At 42.1% G+C, this 12,633-nt stretch overlaps 1 protein-coding gene across 3 annotated transcripts in view; it reads right to left on the bottom strand.

Annotated features, from left to right (window-relative positions):
* Window positions 1–12,633, bottom strand: part of gphnb (gephyrin b) — a 79,523-nt gene that overhangs the window by 24,991 nt on the left and 41,899 nt on the right. For all 3 annotated transcript variants that reach the window (XM_063902795.1, XM_063902796.1, XM_063902797.1), the window contains exon 8: window positions 11,331–11,465. In XM_063902795.1, coding sequence (XP_063758865.1) covers window positions 11,331–11,465 — 135 coding nt within the window. The remainder of the gene's footprint in view (window positions 1–11,330; window positions 11,466–12,633) is intronic.

Below are 12,633 nucleotides of genomic sequence, written 5' to 3'. Positions count from 1 at the left end.
TACTGGAACCTTATATTCTGCCTACCTTTAGTCTTTTGACATGGAAAATAACAATGTAACACACTCACAGTTATAAAGATCTGTAATGAGATTATACATCCGTTATATCTAAACTGAATCATGCATTCAGCTTGATCTGCACAAACATCTTTAGACGATATCACACACGGGGGTTCTGCTGTCTTTTGCCGTCAAATAAAAAACATGTGCTTTGAGCTGATTTAAAGTTTTGTGCTTACGTTTTCAAAACAGCAATTTATTGCAAAGGAAAAAACTTGCTCTCACACGGCTCCCCTCTGAATAAACCAAGCTAGGAAAAAATCCACACAGAACAAAAAAAAGGCCAAACAAGCAGCGACCAATCCATTGTCCAGCCCTGATAATTCATCACTGGCCGTCGCTGTGTCTACAGGAATTAGAAATTAATGAGCTTTTGAGTGAGTTGCCAGCGTGGCAGAGAGTGAGAGCTAACACAGCTGATTCGACAGGCCCGTGTTACTCAACAGTTTCGCTGCCCGCTTCTCATCAGCAGCCCACATTGTCAGTGCAGCTGGTCAGACAGTCTCATCCATTCCTCTAGAACTGCTTTTCATTTTCTGTCTGTCTACCCCCCCCCCCCCCCCGCTCTGCCTGTCTGACTGTTTCTGTCTGACTGTTCAAAGCCCTTTTGTACTCTTTCCATTTTTTCCTCCATCACCCTCAAGGCAAACTCTCTGAGTCAGTGGGCGTGAGTAACTCGAGACAATAAAAATATCCGATACAATTCATGCAAGCTCGACACTCACAGATGCATGTTCATAAGACATGTGTGTCGAAACATGCTACTGGTGCTTAGATAGATAGATGGATGGATGGATGGATGGATGGGTGGGTGGATGGATGGATGGATGGATGGATGGATAGATGGATGGATGGATGGATGGATGGGTGGGTGGATGGATGGATGGATGGATGGATGGATGGATAGATGGATGGATGGATGGATGGATGGATGGATGGATGGATGGATGGATGGATGGATGGATGGATGGATGGATGGATGGATGGATGGATGGATGGATGGATGGGTGGATGGATGGGTGGATAGATGGATAGATAGATAGATATTTACTTAGTTAAAGCACAAGTTGGTACCTGTTTTGACAAAATACAAGTAAAACAAATGACAAACAATACCTACATATTCTCAGTAGAAGAGACAAGTATCTAGAAGAGTATCTACACCAAAAAAATACACAGAATAAGTTAGAATACTCTCTTATATACGAATAAATACTATAGGGACCGAACCATTTAAGCATAGTACTTTAAATAAATGGTGCACTTTTAATTCAAAATACAATATATCCTGTGAGTGTAAGTAGGCTAAAAACATACAGTAGTATGTGCAAATGTGAAAATTGTTAGTCAGTATGTTCAGCATTTATCGGAAGTACAAGGTCCGACAATTTAATAGAGTTAGACTGAATCAGTCCTTTGTGTACCAGTCAATCCTGAAATTAAATAAAGTTAAATTCCAGATCTGATGTACGATACAGGATCTTGAGCATATTTTTTTCTCGTGATGTTATGTTAAATGCTTAATATTTGTCATTGTTTGATGTCACAAATGGAGCTGCTGTGATTCAGGAAAAATGTCAGTCTTGATCTGACAGTAAAGTATTATTGTTATCGCAAAAAAAAGTACAAACATGACCGAGCGCATTGGGCTCAGCTGGATCCTGCCTTTGATATCTTGACCCAAATGGTCTTTGGGTGCCGCGAGCCAAATACAGCTATAGAGGGGGGGCTGAATGCGTGTACATTAATCAGAGACAAAAGAGCACTTTCCTTCAGGCTGGAGCTACTCTCATCTGGTCTCCGTAACACTTTATCATTTTATACGACATCCTGCGTCCTATACGACCCGACGCCTCAGCCATACCTCAGCACCTGACATCCAGCAGGGCAGGATCGTTCTTCACGCCTACATTTAAGTTCTCTCGGGGTGGAAATACCCTTCAGCCTGACATGCATGTTTATATTTCCCCCTAGACCATGTAAATATCCGACTAAGCAGATTTGAAATAGTTGAAAAAGCTCCTCATGAAGTCATTCTGTGTTGGAAAGCTTATTTTCCTAAAAAAAGAAAAAATCTGTCAGTACAATAAGAATAATTTAACTGTGTCTCCAAAGACTGTCATCTTGATTGTTTCATCTATTTCTCCAAAATACCTTATGAAGAAAAGAAAGGTAAGACATTTAAGGAATTTGCTGTTTTTTTTCTACCTGAGAGTTAGCTGACAAGATTGTTGTTGTTGTTCTGGTTGATTTTTTCAACAGACAGGAGAGCGTACTCATCTTTTAAATTCTCTTGAAAAGAAAGCAAAGATATTTCATAACATGTCTTACGGTTCCCTTGAGAAATTCAATTTTCTAGCTCAGTTTAAAACAAAAAGGACTTAAAAAGGAGCCGTTTAGTATTATACAGAGTACGAACATAGCATTGAATTTTGTTCCTGTCCTAAAATCGTCTACATCTATTTGTTGGCATCTGTAAAACAGCAGGAATAAACAACTCTGTGGTGCAAACAAGAAGAAAAAGCATTCACCATCCCTGCATGTATCTATTCCACACACACTTAGGAAATCTTTGTGTTACATAGCATCGATAAAGCTGCACATTTATCGCTTTACATGACATTTAGCTATCAGTCGAATCTCCACAGCTATGTCAATATCCTGCTGCTTCTCCATGTCAGCTGTTTAAAAGCCATCATGGATTTCGAAGGTGCTGCTTCCACACTTCTTCATCTATTGCCACCGTTTCCATTTACATCGGTGCTCGGGCTAAGCTGTTATGTTGGTGACTGGAGGGAAGCACATGGTAACTCCAGGGAAAAGGAATAACAGCGTACAGGCATCGGTATCAAGGGGTTTCTGATTCCTATCTCTGATGATTTCTTCCTGTGAGGAGCTTTGGGTAAAAGCAGCAGCTACATGAAGGAGATGAAATGTGGATGGAGCTGCTTCTGTTTAAGAAAAGGTGATTGCTTGACTGCGCTTGCTTGTCTTTTTATGAATGTGTTATACCTTCATACACTGCATTAAAACCACAGCCAGAATATCAGGCACATAAACCCCTTCACCCTTCCTCCTCTTCCTCCCCTTGCAGCTAATTTAAGCTAGTCAACTGTCCCGTTGCAACGTTACTCACCCTTCTTCCCCTTAAACTCGTTCACGGCCTGACAGTGTATACCTCCTTCAGGCTTCAGCACACACATGCAAAAATATATATGCAAGAGCACAACTTATTCACATAATCACAGTGTTCACGTAATGCATCCACCCCCATTTCCTCTTAGCTAACACTAAAAACAAAATCCTTCACTTAGTAAACAGGCACACACATTACTTCTGCACAGGCACACACACACAAACAAGCATTTAAAAAAACCTGTAAACATTCTCTCTGATATGCAGGAGGAAAGACATTACTTACCATCTTCTGCCTGGAGTCGGAACAGAATGAGCTCCCCGGCACATGCACACAAAAACACACTCACACACACACTTTTACACGCTCACTAACTGGGAAAGGGTGAGCGAGGAGGGGGAGAGCTAGAGAGGAGCAGAGAGAAAGATAAGAAGGCTGGCGTGAGAAGGACGCACAAGAGAGTGAAAGAGCAGCGAGGAAATGCAACAGCCAGAGAGACAATAAGGAGGAGGAGGAGGAGGAGGAGAGAGGCTGAAGAGGAGGAGGAGGTGGTATATAGCAGCACATACGGTGCTGCGCTAAATCATACACGCATGACTGAGGTCTGTGGGTGCATGTCAGTGTGGCAGTGTGTGTGTGTGTGTGTGTGTGTGTGTGTGTGTGTGTGTGTGTGTGTGTGTGTGTGTGCATCTCCCATGAGTGTGTCTGATGAGGAGAGATGACGGATGTGACTGTTTCTCGCCCCCTTAACCCTCGCTTTCTCTTTCTCACATCGTCCCACCTCATTCGTCCATCTTTCTGTCATTTTCATACTGATCTGAGATAATGAAGTCCAGTGGGGGTGGGGGCTGATATGAGGTGAGCTACTGGGGGTCGCTCTCGGAGGTGGACAGACAGATACAGACAGAGAGACAGACGGTGCAGCACAGGCCGAGCCAGCCAAGCACTTTTTCTGTTTGTTTTGTTCATTTTCAATTATATCCATCTTCCCCTTCCCCACCTCCCACTCTCTCTCAGTCCCTTCTCCTCTCTAACTCATTAGCTCTCCGTCCCCTTCCCTCTTCCTCACTCCCTCCAACTCTCTGTTCTCTTCTCTCTCCCCTTCGCCTTTCTTTCTCACTCACTCCATCATAAATCCTCCGCACCTCCAGCAGGCCAGGATACAAGGAGTCACTTTTACGAGCCTTACTGAACTGGAGGAGGACAATAACACATATCTAGCAGTACTGCCGCTTTTCCCACACACACACACACACACACACACACACACACACACACACACACACACACACACACACACACACACACACACACACACACACACACACACACACACACACACACACACACACACACACACACACACACACACACACACACACGCAGCAGACACACAAGCGGTCAATACTGTCAGGTAGAAACCAAACTTGAATAATTTCAGTGGAACACAAAGGCATATAACAAGTCTATCTTTCGTTTCCACAGGGGGAATAAACCTGTAAGGAATGACGACAGAGGCTGTAAAACAGCGCAGCTGCGTCACACTACGAACAGACCCACAAAACCATACTATCACACACTCACACACTGCAATTCAAGCACACAAATACAGTTTAGTGCCAAGAAAATATAGAAAACATGGCAAAAGGAAAAACAGATGTCTAATTCTTATTCCTTGTTGTAATTCTATTCCCAGAGCACTCTTTAAAACAACCATTTGTGCTTTACCTCGAAGAAAAACCAACATCAAGAGTCACTGTAGCCACCAGAACAGCATCTGAGCTCCTTGACACAGATTCCACAAGTCTGGTCCCAGATAGACAGAGCTCATAGTTTTGGATAAGTATTGAAGAAACATCTCACAATACCAATGCTGTCCTTCACTAACTTAGCTTTGAATGACGTTCAGGTGAATATTTACTAATGATAACGTCTTTTTTACATTAAAAGTGAAGATGATTGGAAGAAAACAGTCGGACAGTAGCCTCTTGGTAGCCTTAGAGGCAAAAAAGGGGGGAAATATTTATAAAATCATTATGAAACAGTTACGTGATCCCTCATCTGCATTCATTATTTGCCTCCACTCATTTTTAAACAAAAAAACTAACATTGAATTGACCGCCCACCTGAACACAATCATGGTTTGTTCAAATATGAAATGCCAAAGAAACAAAAACAAAGTATCTACTCTCAAAAATGTGCCAGACTTGAGAAGTGTGAATTCCTATACATGCTCACTCAATCAACAACACATCACTGTATAATATTGACACGCACTCTCTACTGTATATCTTTGACAGTTATGGAAGTACAGACTCATGTCTCCTGAAGAGCAGCTGGCTGTAGATCATTGATCCGTCACACTGCAGCCGGCTGATTTGACATTGGAACGGTGCTTACGTGTGCAGCTAAGGCATAAATCATCTCCCTCTGTGTGATCACTTCACCCTTTCAATGATCCTCTGTCGCTTCTCATTTGCAAGTGATGGTTCTCTGATCTGCATACAGATCAGACTCGGCCCAAATAGCATGTGCATTTCACACACCATGACTATCACAACTGATATGACTGCTGTGAAAATCCTGCAGAGGAGAGAAAACGCTCGGAAAGCCAAGCATGTACTTGTGACTGAGAGCATGGGGAATCTACAAACTGTGATTACATCCATAATCTAGTTAGAGTAGTAGTGTTGGAATGATCTGCCAAACAATCACTTACTACTTCTGCTTATTTATTAATTGCTATAGTCATATATTAAGCTCAACACCAAACATCTGCTAGTTGCAACTTTTAAAACATGAGAAAATGCTGCTTTTTCTCGGACCCTGTGTTCATTTTTTCTTTTGTTGTAAAATGTTCTTCCGTTATATAGACGAAGGAATTGATATATTGAAAAAAAATCCTGGCAGTTAACTTGACAATCTTTTAAAGGCTCTAGTTCAGAAGGTGTTTCGTGTGACAGGTTTTTTTGTGTGTTTTCGCTCACAGAAAGCATGCTAGATTTACAAAAATCAGTAGCAAATAGTAATATATTAGTTAAAAGGACAATTGTATTCAGCAAACAAACCGGTAATTGCTCGTATTTTCCAGTAGGTCATGTACGCACTTATAAATGAATGCATGAGCTTGCCTGTTTGCACACATGTGATGATAACATGTTCTTGTTTTGGCTTGTGGCAGTGACCAGAATGACAATACGTCCACGGTGAAGGTCATGGAAGTGGCTTGTGCTGAGTTGCAGTACTGCACTGTGACTCATTTCCCACATTTCAGTGAAGAAGGATGGGTTGATTTCCATAAGCCTTGGCCTTGGCTCCAAAGCCATACATCAAGCCATTAATCAAAAGAAAAGCTACAGCACCAGAGTGAAGCGGTGTCCTCTAGGTGCACAGCCAGCACCTGAAAGAGTTTGTGCAAAGGCATCATTGGAGAGCGGGAGCAATGAATACTTTAATCAAAATAAACGTCAATATCGGTCAAGTTGATGGGATGTTTGGAACAGGCTACAACACGCAGAGCATAAATACTGGTCGCACTTGCAGATGCATCGAGGTGATGGAAAGGGGAGAGTAGATAACAAGAGCAGCGGTCAGGCTAAAGAGGCATTAATTAATATAGATCTGACACGCACGCAGAAAATTAGGTCAAAACTGAGTTTGCATGGTCCTATATTGGCTTATTATCAACAGACAGGAAAAGGCAATTCAATAAGTGACACTGCGCAAGAAAAATCATTTTCTTCCAAGGCAACAATCTCATAATGTCTGAAAATCTACAAAAAAAGGTACAATCACTCAAACTGTTATCATATTTGTCATCAGGAGTATTAGTCATGCTAACATTTCTACTACTCCATCGTAGTAATTGAGGAAACATTGGCTGCTCCAAGAAGAATATCGATCAGAAGGAAAAGTTAAAATCCTAAAGAGATTGCTAAAAAACTTTAATTTAATAGAGAATGTCTCAAAACGCTAACCTATCAAACTGCCTAGCAAACTGCAGCAGTTCCCAATGTGTTTATTCATAAAAAATGAACCTGAAGTTCAAGAGGTTTGAGTTCGTAAGATAGGAGTACTTCCTAAAATATACAGAACACCCGACTAAGGCAGGAGTATTTTTGTGGTTGTGTCTCAGCAAATGACTGCACATTCTAACCATCTCTAGCGAAAAAAGGAACAGGACGCACACACACACACACACACACACACACACACACACACACACACACACACACACACACACACACACACACACACAGTCAACCATCCTCTGAGTCAAAGCCCCATCTCGCATATGCTTCATTAATCCAAACACACCATTACATAACTGTACTAAATGCTCACAAGAGTGGAAGGGTACAACTACCCTCCCTGTGTCTTGTGTGTGTGTGTGTGTGTGTGTGTGTGTGTGTGTGTGTGTGTGTGTGTGTGTGTGTGTGTGTGTGTAAGACTAAGAGACAGTGTGACAGAGAAAGAAAATCTGGTTACATCAATGGTTGCAGAGCTGTTCAGTTTGTAATCCTTTTGTATCAGCTTGCATTTGTGGGCTGTGTGTGTGTGTTGTGTGTGTGTGCCACATCTGAGTGTGACACTTTCTCTTTCTCCCTTAAGGTTGATTTTGTGTACTACATTTACTGTTTGTGAATGTGAGTTTGTGTAGTGTGCGTTTTCCCACACAGATAGGCTTGGACATCAGTTGCTGTAGAGGCGTCAGCTCCTTTGACACATACACCCACATGTTCACGAACAACATTTTTGCTTATGCATACACATTATCAAAGGCTCTGTGCATATATAATTGTGTCATGTTCCAAAAACAAATGTACAAACACCGAGCCTTGTTTCTTCACAAATGCTACATGAGTTAAATTACGGATACACAACCTGTGTGTATTTATGCATAATTCTATCTGGCGTTTCCTTGCTTGTGGATCCAGCCCTCCTTGCATGGAAATCGCAGCAGCAGCAGCAGCTCCGGCGGTGGCGAGATTAAGACCTCCTCCATTCATACCTCCACTCTCAAAGCCGACACACAGCGCTGCCAACAAGACCCAGCTAAGGAAGTTACCCAGCACACAGTGGCACATGAAATGCATCAGTGAACAGAGCCATTCTGGCACTGGATCCGGGGACATTGTGTACATACTGTCGACAGCCGCTTGCAACGTGGGAATTTCAAAGAACATATGGCTGCTTGTCGCAGGGAAACAGCCTGTGACAGTAGCTAAACAAGCTAAAAGCCATTAGCTGCCTGTTAGCAACCGCGAAGACACCCATGTGCAGAAACGCATGTCACACACAAACGCTGACTAATGTGGGTGGCATGTGATCGTGACAGGTTAGCGATGCTTCGAAAAGGTTCATTAACAAAGAGACAGTTGTGAGTGTGCATTTTTATGTTGGGGCAAGGTAAGGGGGCTGATGGTAGAGGACTTCCTGCCTGAATCAGTGGCGCTAGTAGCTGCATTGTGACATCAGCAGCAGAAATGAAGCTCCCCACTGTCCAATTATTTACAGACCAACACTATGAAGCTCTGCTGAGGTCAGATACACATTGTTACACAGTGGAGAGGACAACAGCGGCATAGGTTAGGGTCAACAACGTGGGCCAGGTAGCTCGAACGCACAGGTAATGAAGAAAAATAAAAACTGTAACATCATACATTAATGATTATTACAAAGGTTTAGACAGCAAAAAAGCCAAAAGCTGCGATTTCATTTGTCACTCACTGCAATGTAACTGAAAAACAACGTCAAAAACAAATCGAGATAAAGAGGCAACGCCGCAAAGCTGGGCGTCACTGAAAACAGTTCTAACACTGTTCATGCTTAAGCCAAATCCACAATAAAAAAATTGCTGTGTTTCGTCATTCATATCTGGTCTCAACAGGATATAGTCAACGTTTCCTTTTGGGAGGGAATCAAAAACTGAACTACAGGGAATTAGTGTCAGCTTTTAGAAGAGCTGAGACGGTTTCACTCGGCTGTTGTCATTTGAAACGTGCAATGCATGGAATTGAAAATATAATCTAACTTGCAGGCTGAGGAGTGGAACTAAGACTTAGCACCGAATTACACAAACTTTTCCATAAGATATAAAGTTGTAACACTGATTCTGTTGTACAAGGACTTTCAATGACACCAGCAGGTTCATGTCTATCAAAAACGCTTTCACTACTCTCTGTGCTGTCTCATTACTTGCTCTCCGCACCTTGACTGATTGTTTTCACATATGACTGAACACCATATCCACATTTAAATATCTACACGTCCAACAAACTTTTTGAAAATAAGTTCCTGGGGGTAAACCGCGTCTTGAACGCTGACCTCTCATTGCTGTACGTACACCAAACAGAAAGAGAGATCTCTAACTACTTCCTCTCTCTCATGACCCTGCTATGCACCCGCCCTCTCTCCTCCACTAGACTAACATCCCATCGCTGTTCCCATGGCAACCCCCTCATCTGTTCTCATAGCACCTGCCTGCTGTCCAGGAGACACATGGAGACGTGACATTGACAGATGAGGTGTGAGAGGGAGAGAGAGAGAGAGAGAGAGAGAGAGAGAGAGTTGACGCCTTTCAGCATTTTAAAAACCTGCAGGAGAAAGCTGTGAAATCATAGCAGGATACTTGGACATTTCACATTACAGTGTGTTGCTTTCTTCATTGAGAGTTTTGTCACACAAACAGAAAACAAGTTAGCACTCCTCATGAGGAGCAACTGGCACCAAGAGCCCCAGTCTAACCTGAGAGCTGTCCACATGGGGGTACAAAACGAGCGCTAGGAGTGTCAACAAAGACATTTTACTGGCCAAAATGGTAAAGTATCCCATTAGTAGAGAGAGACGGAGCGGACTGAGGGTATAAAGTTGAAAAGAACTGCAATGTATTGAAATAAACCTGGGGAATAATTATGCAAGAAATCGCATCCAAGCATGAGAACCACAACCTGCTGTCTCCATAAGTACACACACTCACACACAAACAAACAACAGGGGGTGTACAAGTAAAACACATTGAAACAGACACAAAACACACATTTTGAAAAGTTGAGACAGTGGAAAAGAAACACTGGTGTGCGTGCGTGTGTTTGTGACTTTGTGATGTGTACAGGTACTGCAGGAATGACTTAAACTAACTAAAATGAAGACAAACAAATAAAAAACACGTTTTAACCAAGCAAAAATGAAACCAAAGGTAAGAGAAAAAGGAAAAGCTCCACCCCAAAATAATGAAATAAAGTAATGAATCACGATCAGATCGTCATCTTTAAGGTATAACAGAGATTCCACAAGAAACTATAAATGTTTGTACACAAAATAGTAAACAGCATAGCTACAATAACCATGGTCTGTGGAGGAAAAGGCAGTTGAGCTGTGGGAGACAAACAGTAGGGCTGAGCAGACAGGAAAATAGGCTCAGTGTGTATGTGTGTGTGTGTGTGTGTGTGTGTGTGTGTGTGTGTGTGTGTGTGTGTGTGTGTATCTGTGTGTGTGTATGAAGTATGCATTTGAGGTGAATGTTCCTTACACTCCTATCCTGGAGTTAAAGTGTGAGAGTAAGGATGAGCACTCCAATTAAGATTTAGGTTTTAAATTAGGATCAGATGAAGGGTTGGTTTGAAATCTGAACAATACAAAACAAAAGCATGCATATAGGTAGTTTAAATGGCAGAAAATCTAACTGAATTTCACGCAGAAGAGTTCATTCTTCTCACAACCCAGCAGATTTATTTCAATCAAGTTTGGTGCCACTATTCCAGGGTCATTAAACTTTGTGTTGGAGTTTATCAAGGAGAAAAATAGGGCCGCCACATCTTAGTGGATTGGTTTCCTGATTCGTTGTTTAAGTCTTGGACCACTTGTTGTTTCATGCTGGAAACAACAAGTTAACTTGGGGGGGCTTGTTTCCCCCAAAATATGAGCACATTTCTAGTAAAAAAAACAAGATTTAAAGCGGCTCATTTAAAGAAACTCGGTTCTACGGTCAACAAATCGATTATTAAACAAATTCGATTAGGCGCAAGTCGACTTAGAATTACTTTGAATGTGAATATACAAGTACTGTACATCCATGACACATGTATGTTTGTTTAAGTGTGTGCGTGAGTGTGTTTACTGTTTGTTTACTCACTTTGGGTGTGGGACAGGAAGCGGTCGAGAGGCGGGACGTGGCCTGGGCGCGGGGCGACTCCGAGGGCGTGGTGCTGAGAGAGGCTGTATCCCTGGGCAACACCTGCACACCCCGCGAGATAATGGAGTCTGGGATCTGAGGTCACACACACAAACGTAGGCAGACACACATGCATATGAACACCATAAACACACAGCTGGACACACACATACTGATATTTAAGATCTGTTTACACATAAAGATTTAAAAATATGCAATTTCCAGACGCTACAAACTTATAAACAGACACAAAAACCAGCCGAGAGGACAAATATTAAACTGTGTGTAGATGAAAGACAAATGACTTTATAAATGTGACATGATGATGACATATGATGAGATATCGGGGGGCGGAGTCTTACCAACATCCTTCTGTGACTGGACAATGAAGTGGCATGTTACCGTGACAACAGAGCAGGGTCCGGGCTGCAGACAGGGCAGGTAGGATAGGATGATGGGTATGAAGAGATACCTGATGTTACATGTGACTGCACAGAGTAGACACACATGATACGCACACACACACACACACACACACACACACACACACACACACACACACACACACACACACACACACACACACACACACACACACACACACACACACACACACACACACACACACACACACACACACACAGATGTATGTTGAGACAGACGTGGTGATATATGATCTACAGAGAAACATGACAAACTAATGTTAGGATAAATATTGTTTTTCAACTCAACATGTTGAACCATGATCCTTTTTTTTAAAGCAACAAGCTTCCACTACAGTCAGATGTGCATGTTTATACGAACTTCTGATCAAACTACTACAAACTAACTTTTACAGGGGCCTATTATGTTTTTTTGGCTTATCCCTTTCCAGTAGTGCGTTATATGTTTTTGATTATGTAAATGGTCTACAAATGCTAAAATCCCAAAGTTATCCATTGTAGTCGTTGACGTCACTACCTACTACTACCCACTACACCAGGGCAGGGGTCTCCAAACTCTTTACCCCGAGGGCCAAATATTCGGAGAGCTGGGCCACTTATAGGTGAGGTGAATATGGTCTCAAAAGTTAAGTTATAAGTTAGCAAAATCAATCAAATGTAGGTGAATAATGCACGACACTTGAAAACGCGTTTAGAAAAAAACAGCCTACATCCCATCTCTCTTTAGGGTTTCATTTATTTTGTTGGCAGCTCATTCCTTAAAACAGAAACTTCAGATTGCTGATAATAAGAGTAAATATGAAGGTTCAATTTCAAGCTTG

This window comes from Eleginops maclovinus, chromosome 15 (genome assembly GCF_036324505.1).
Source record: "Eleginops maclovinus isolate JMC-PN-2008 ecotype Puerto Natales chromosome 15, JC_Emac_rtc_rv5, whole genome shotgun sequence".
Lineage (NCBI taxonomy): Eukaryota > Metazoa > Chordata > Actinopteri > Perciformes > Eleginopidae > Eleginops > Eleginops maclovinus.
This window is presented reverse-complemented; position numbering and strand designations above follow the sequence as displayed.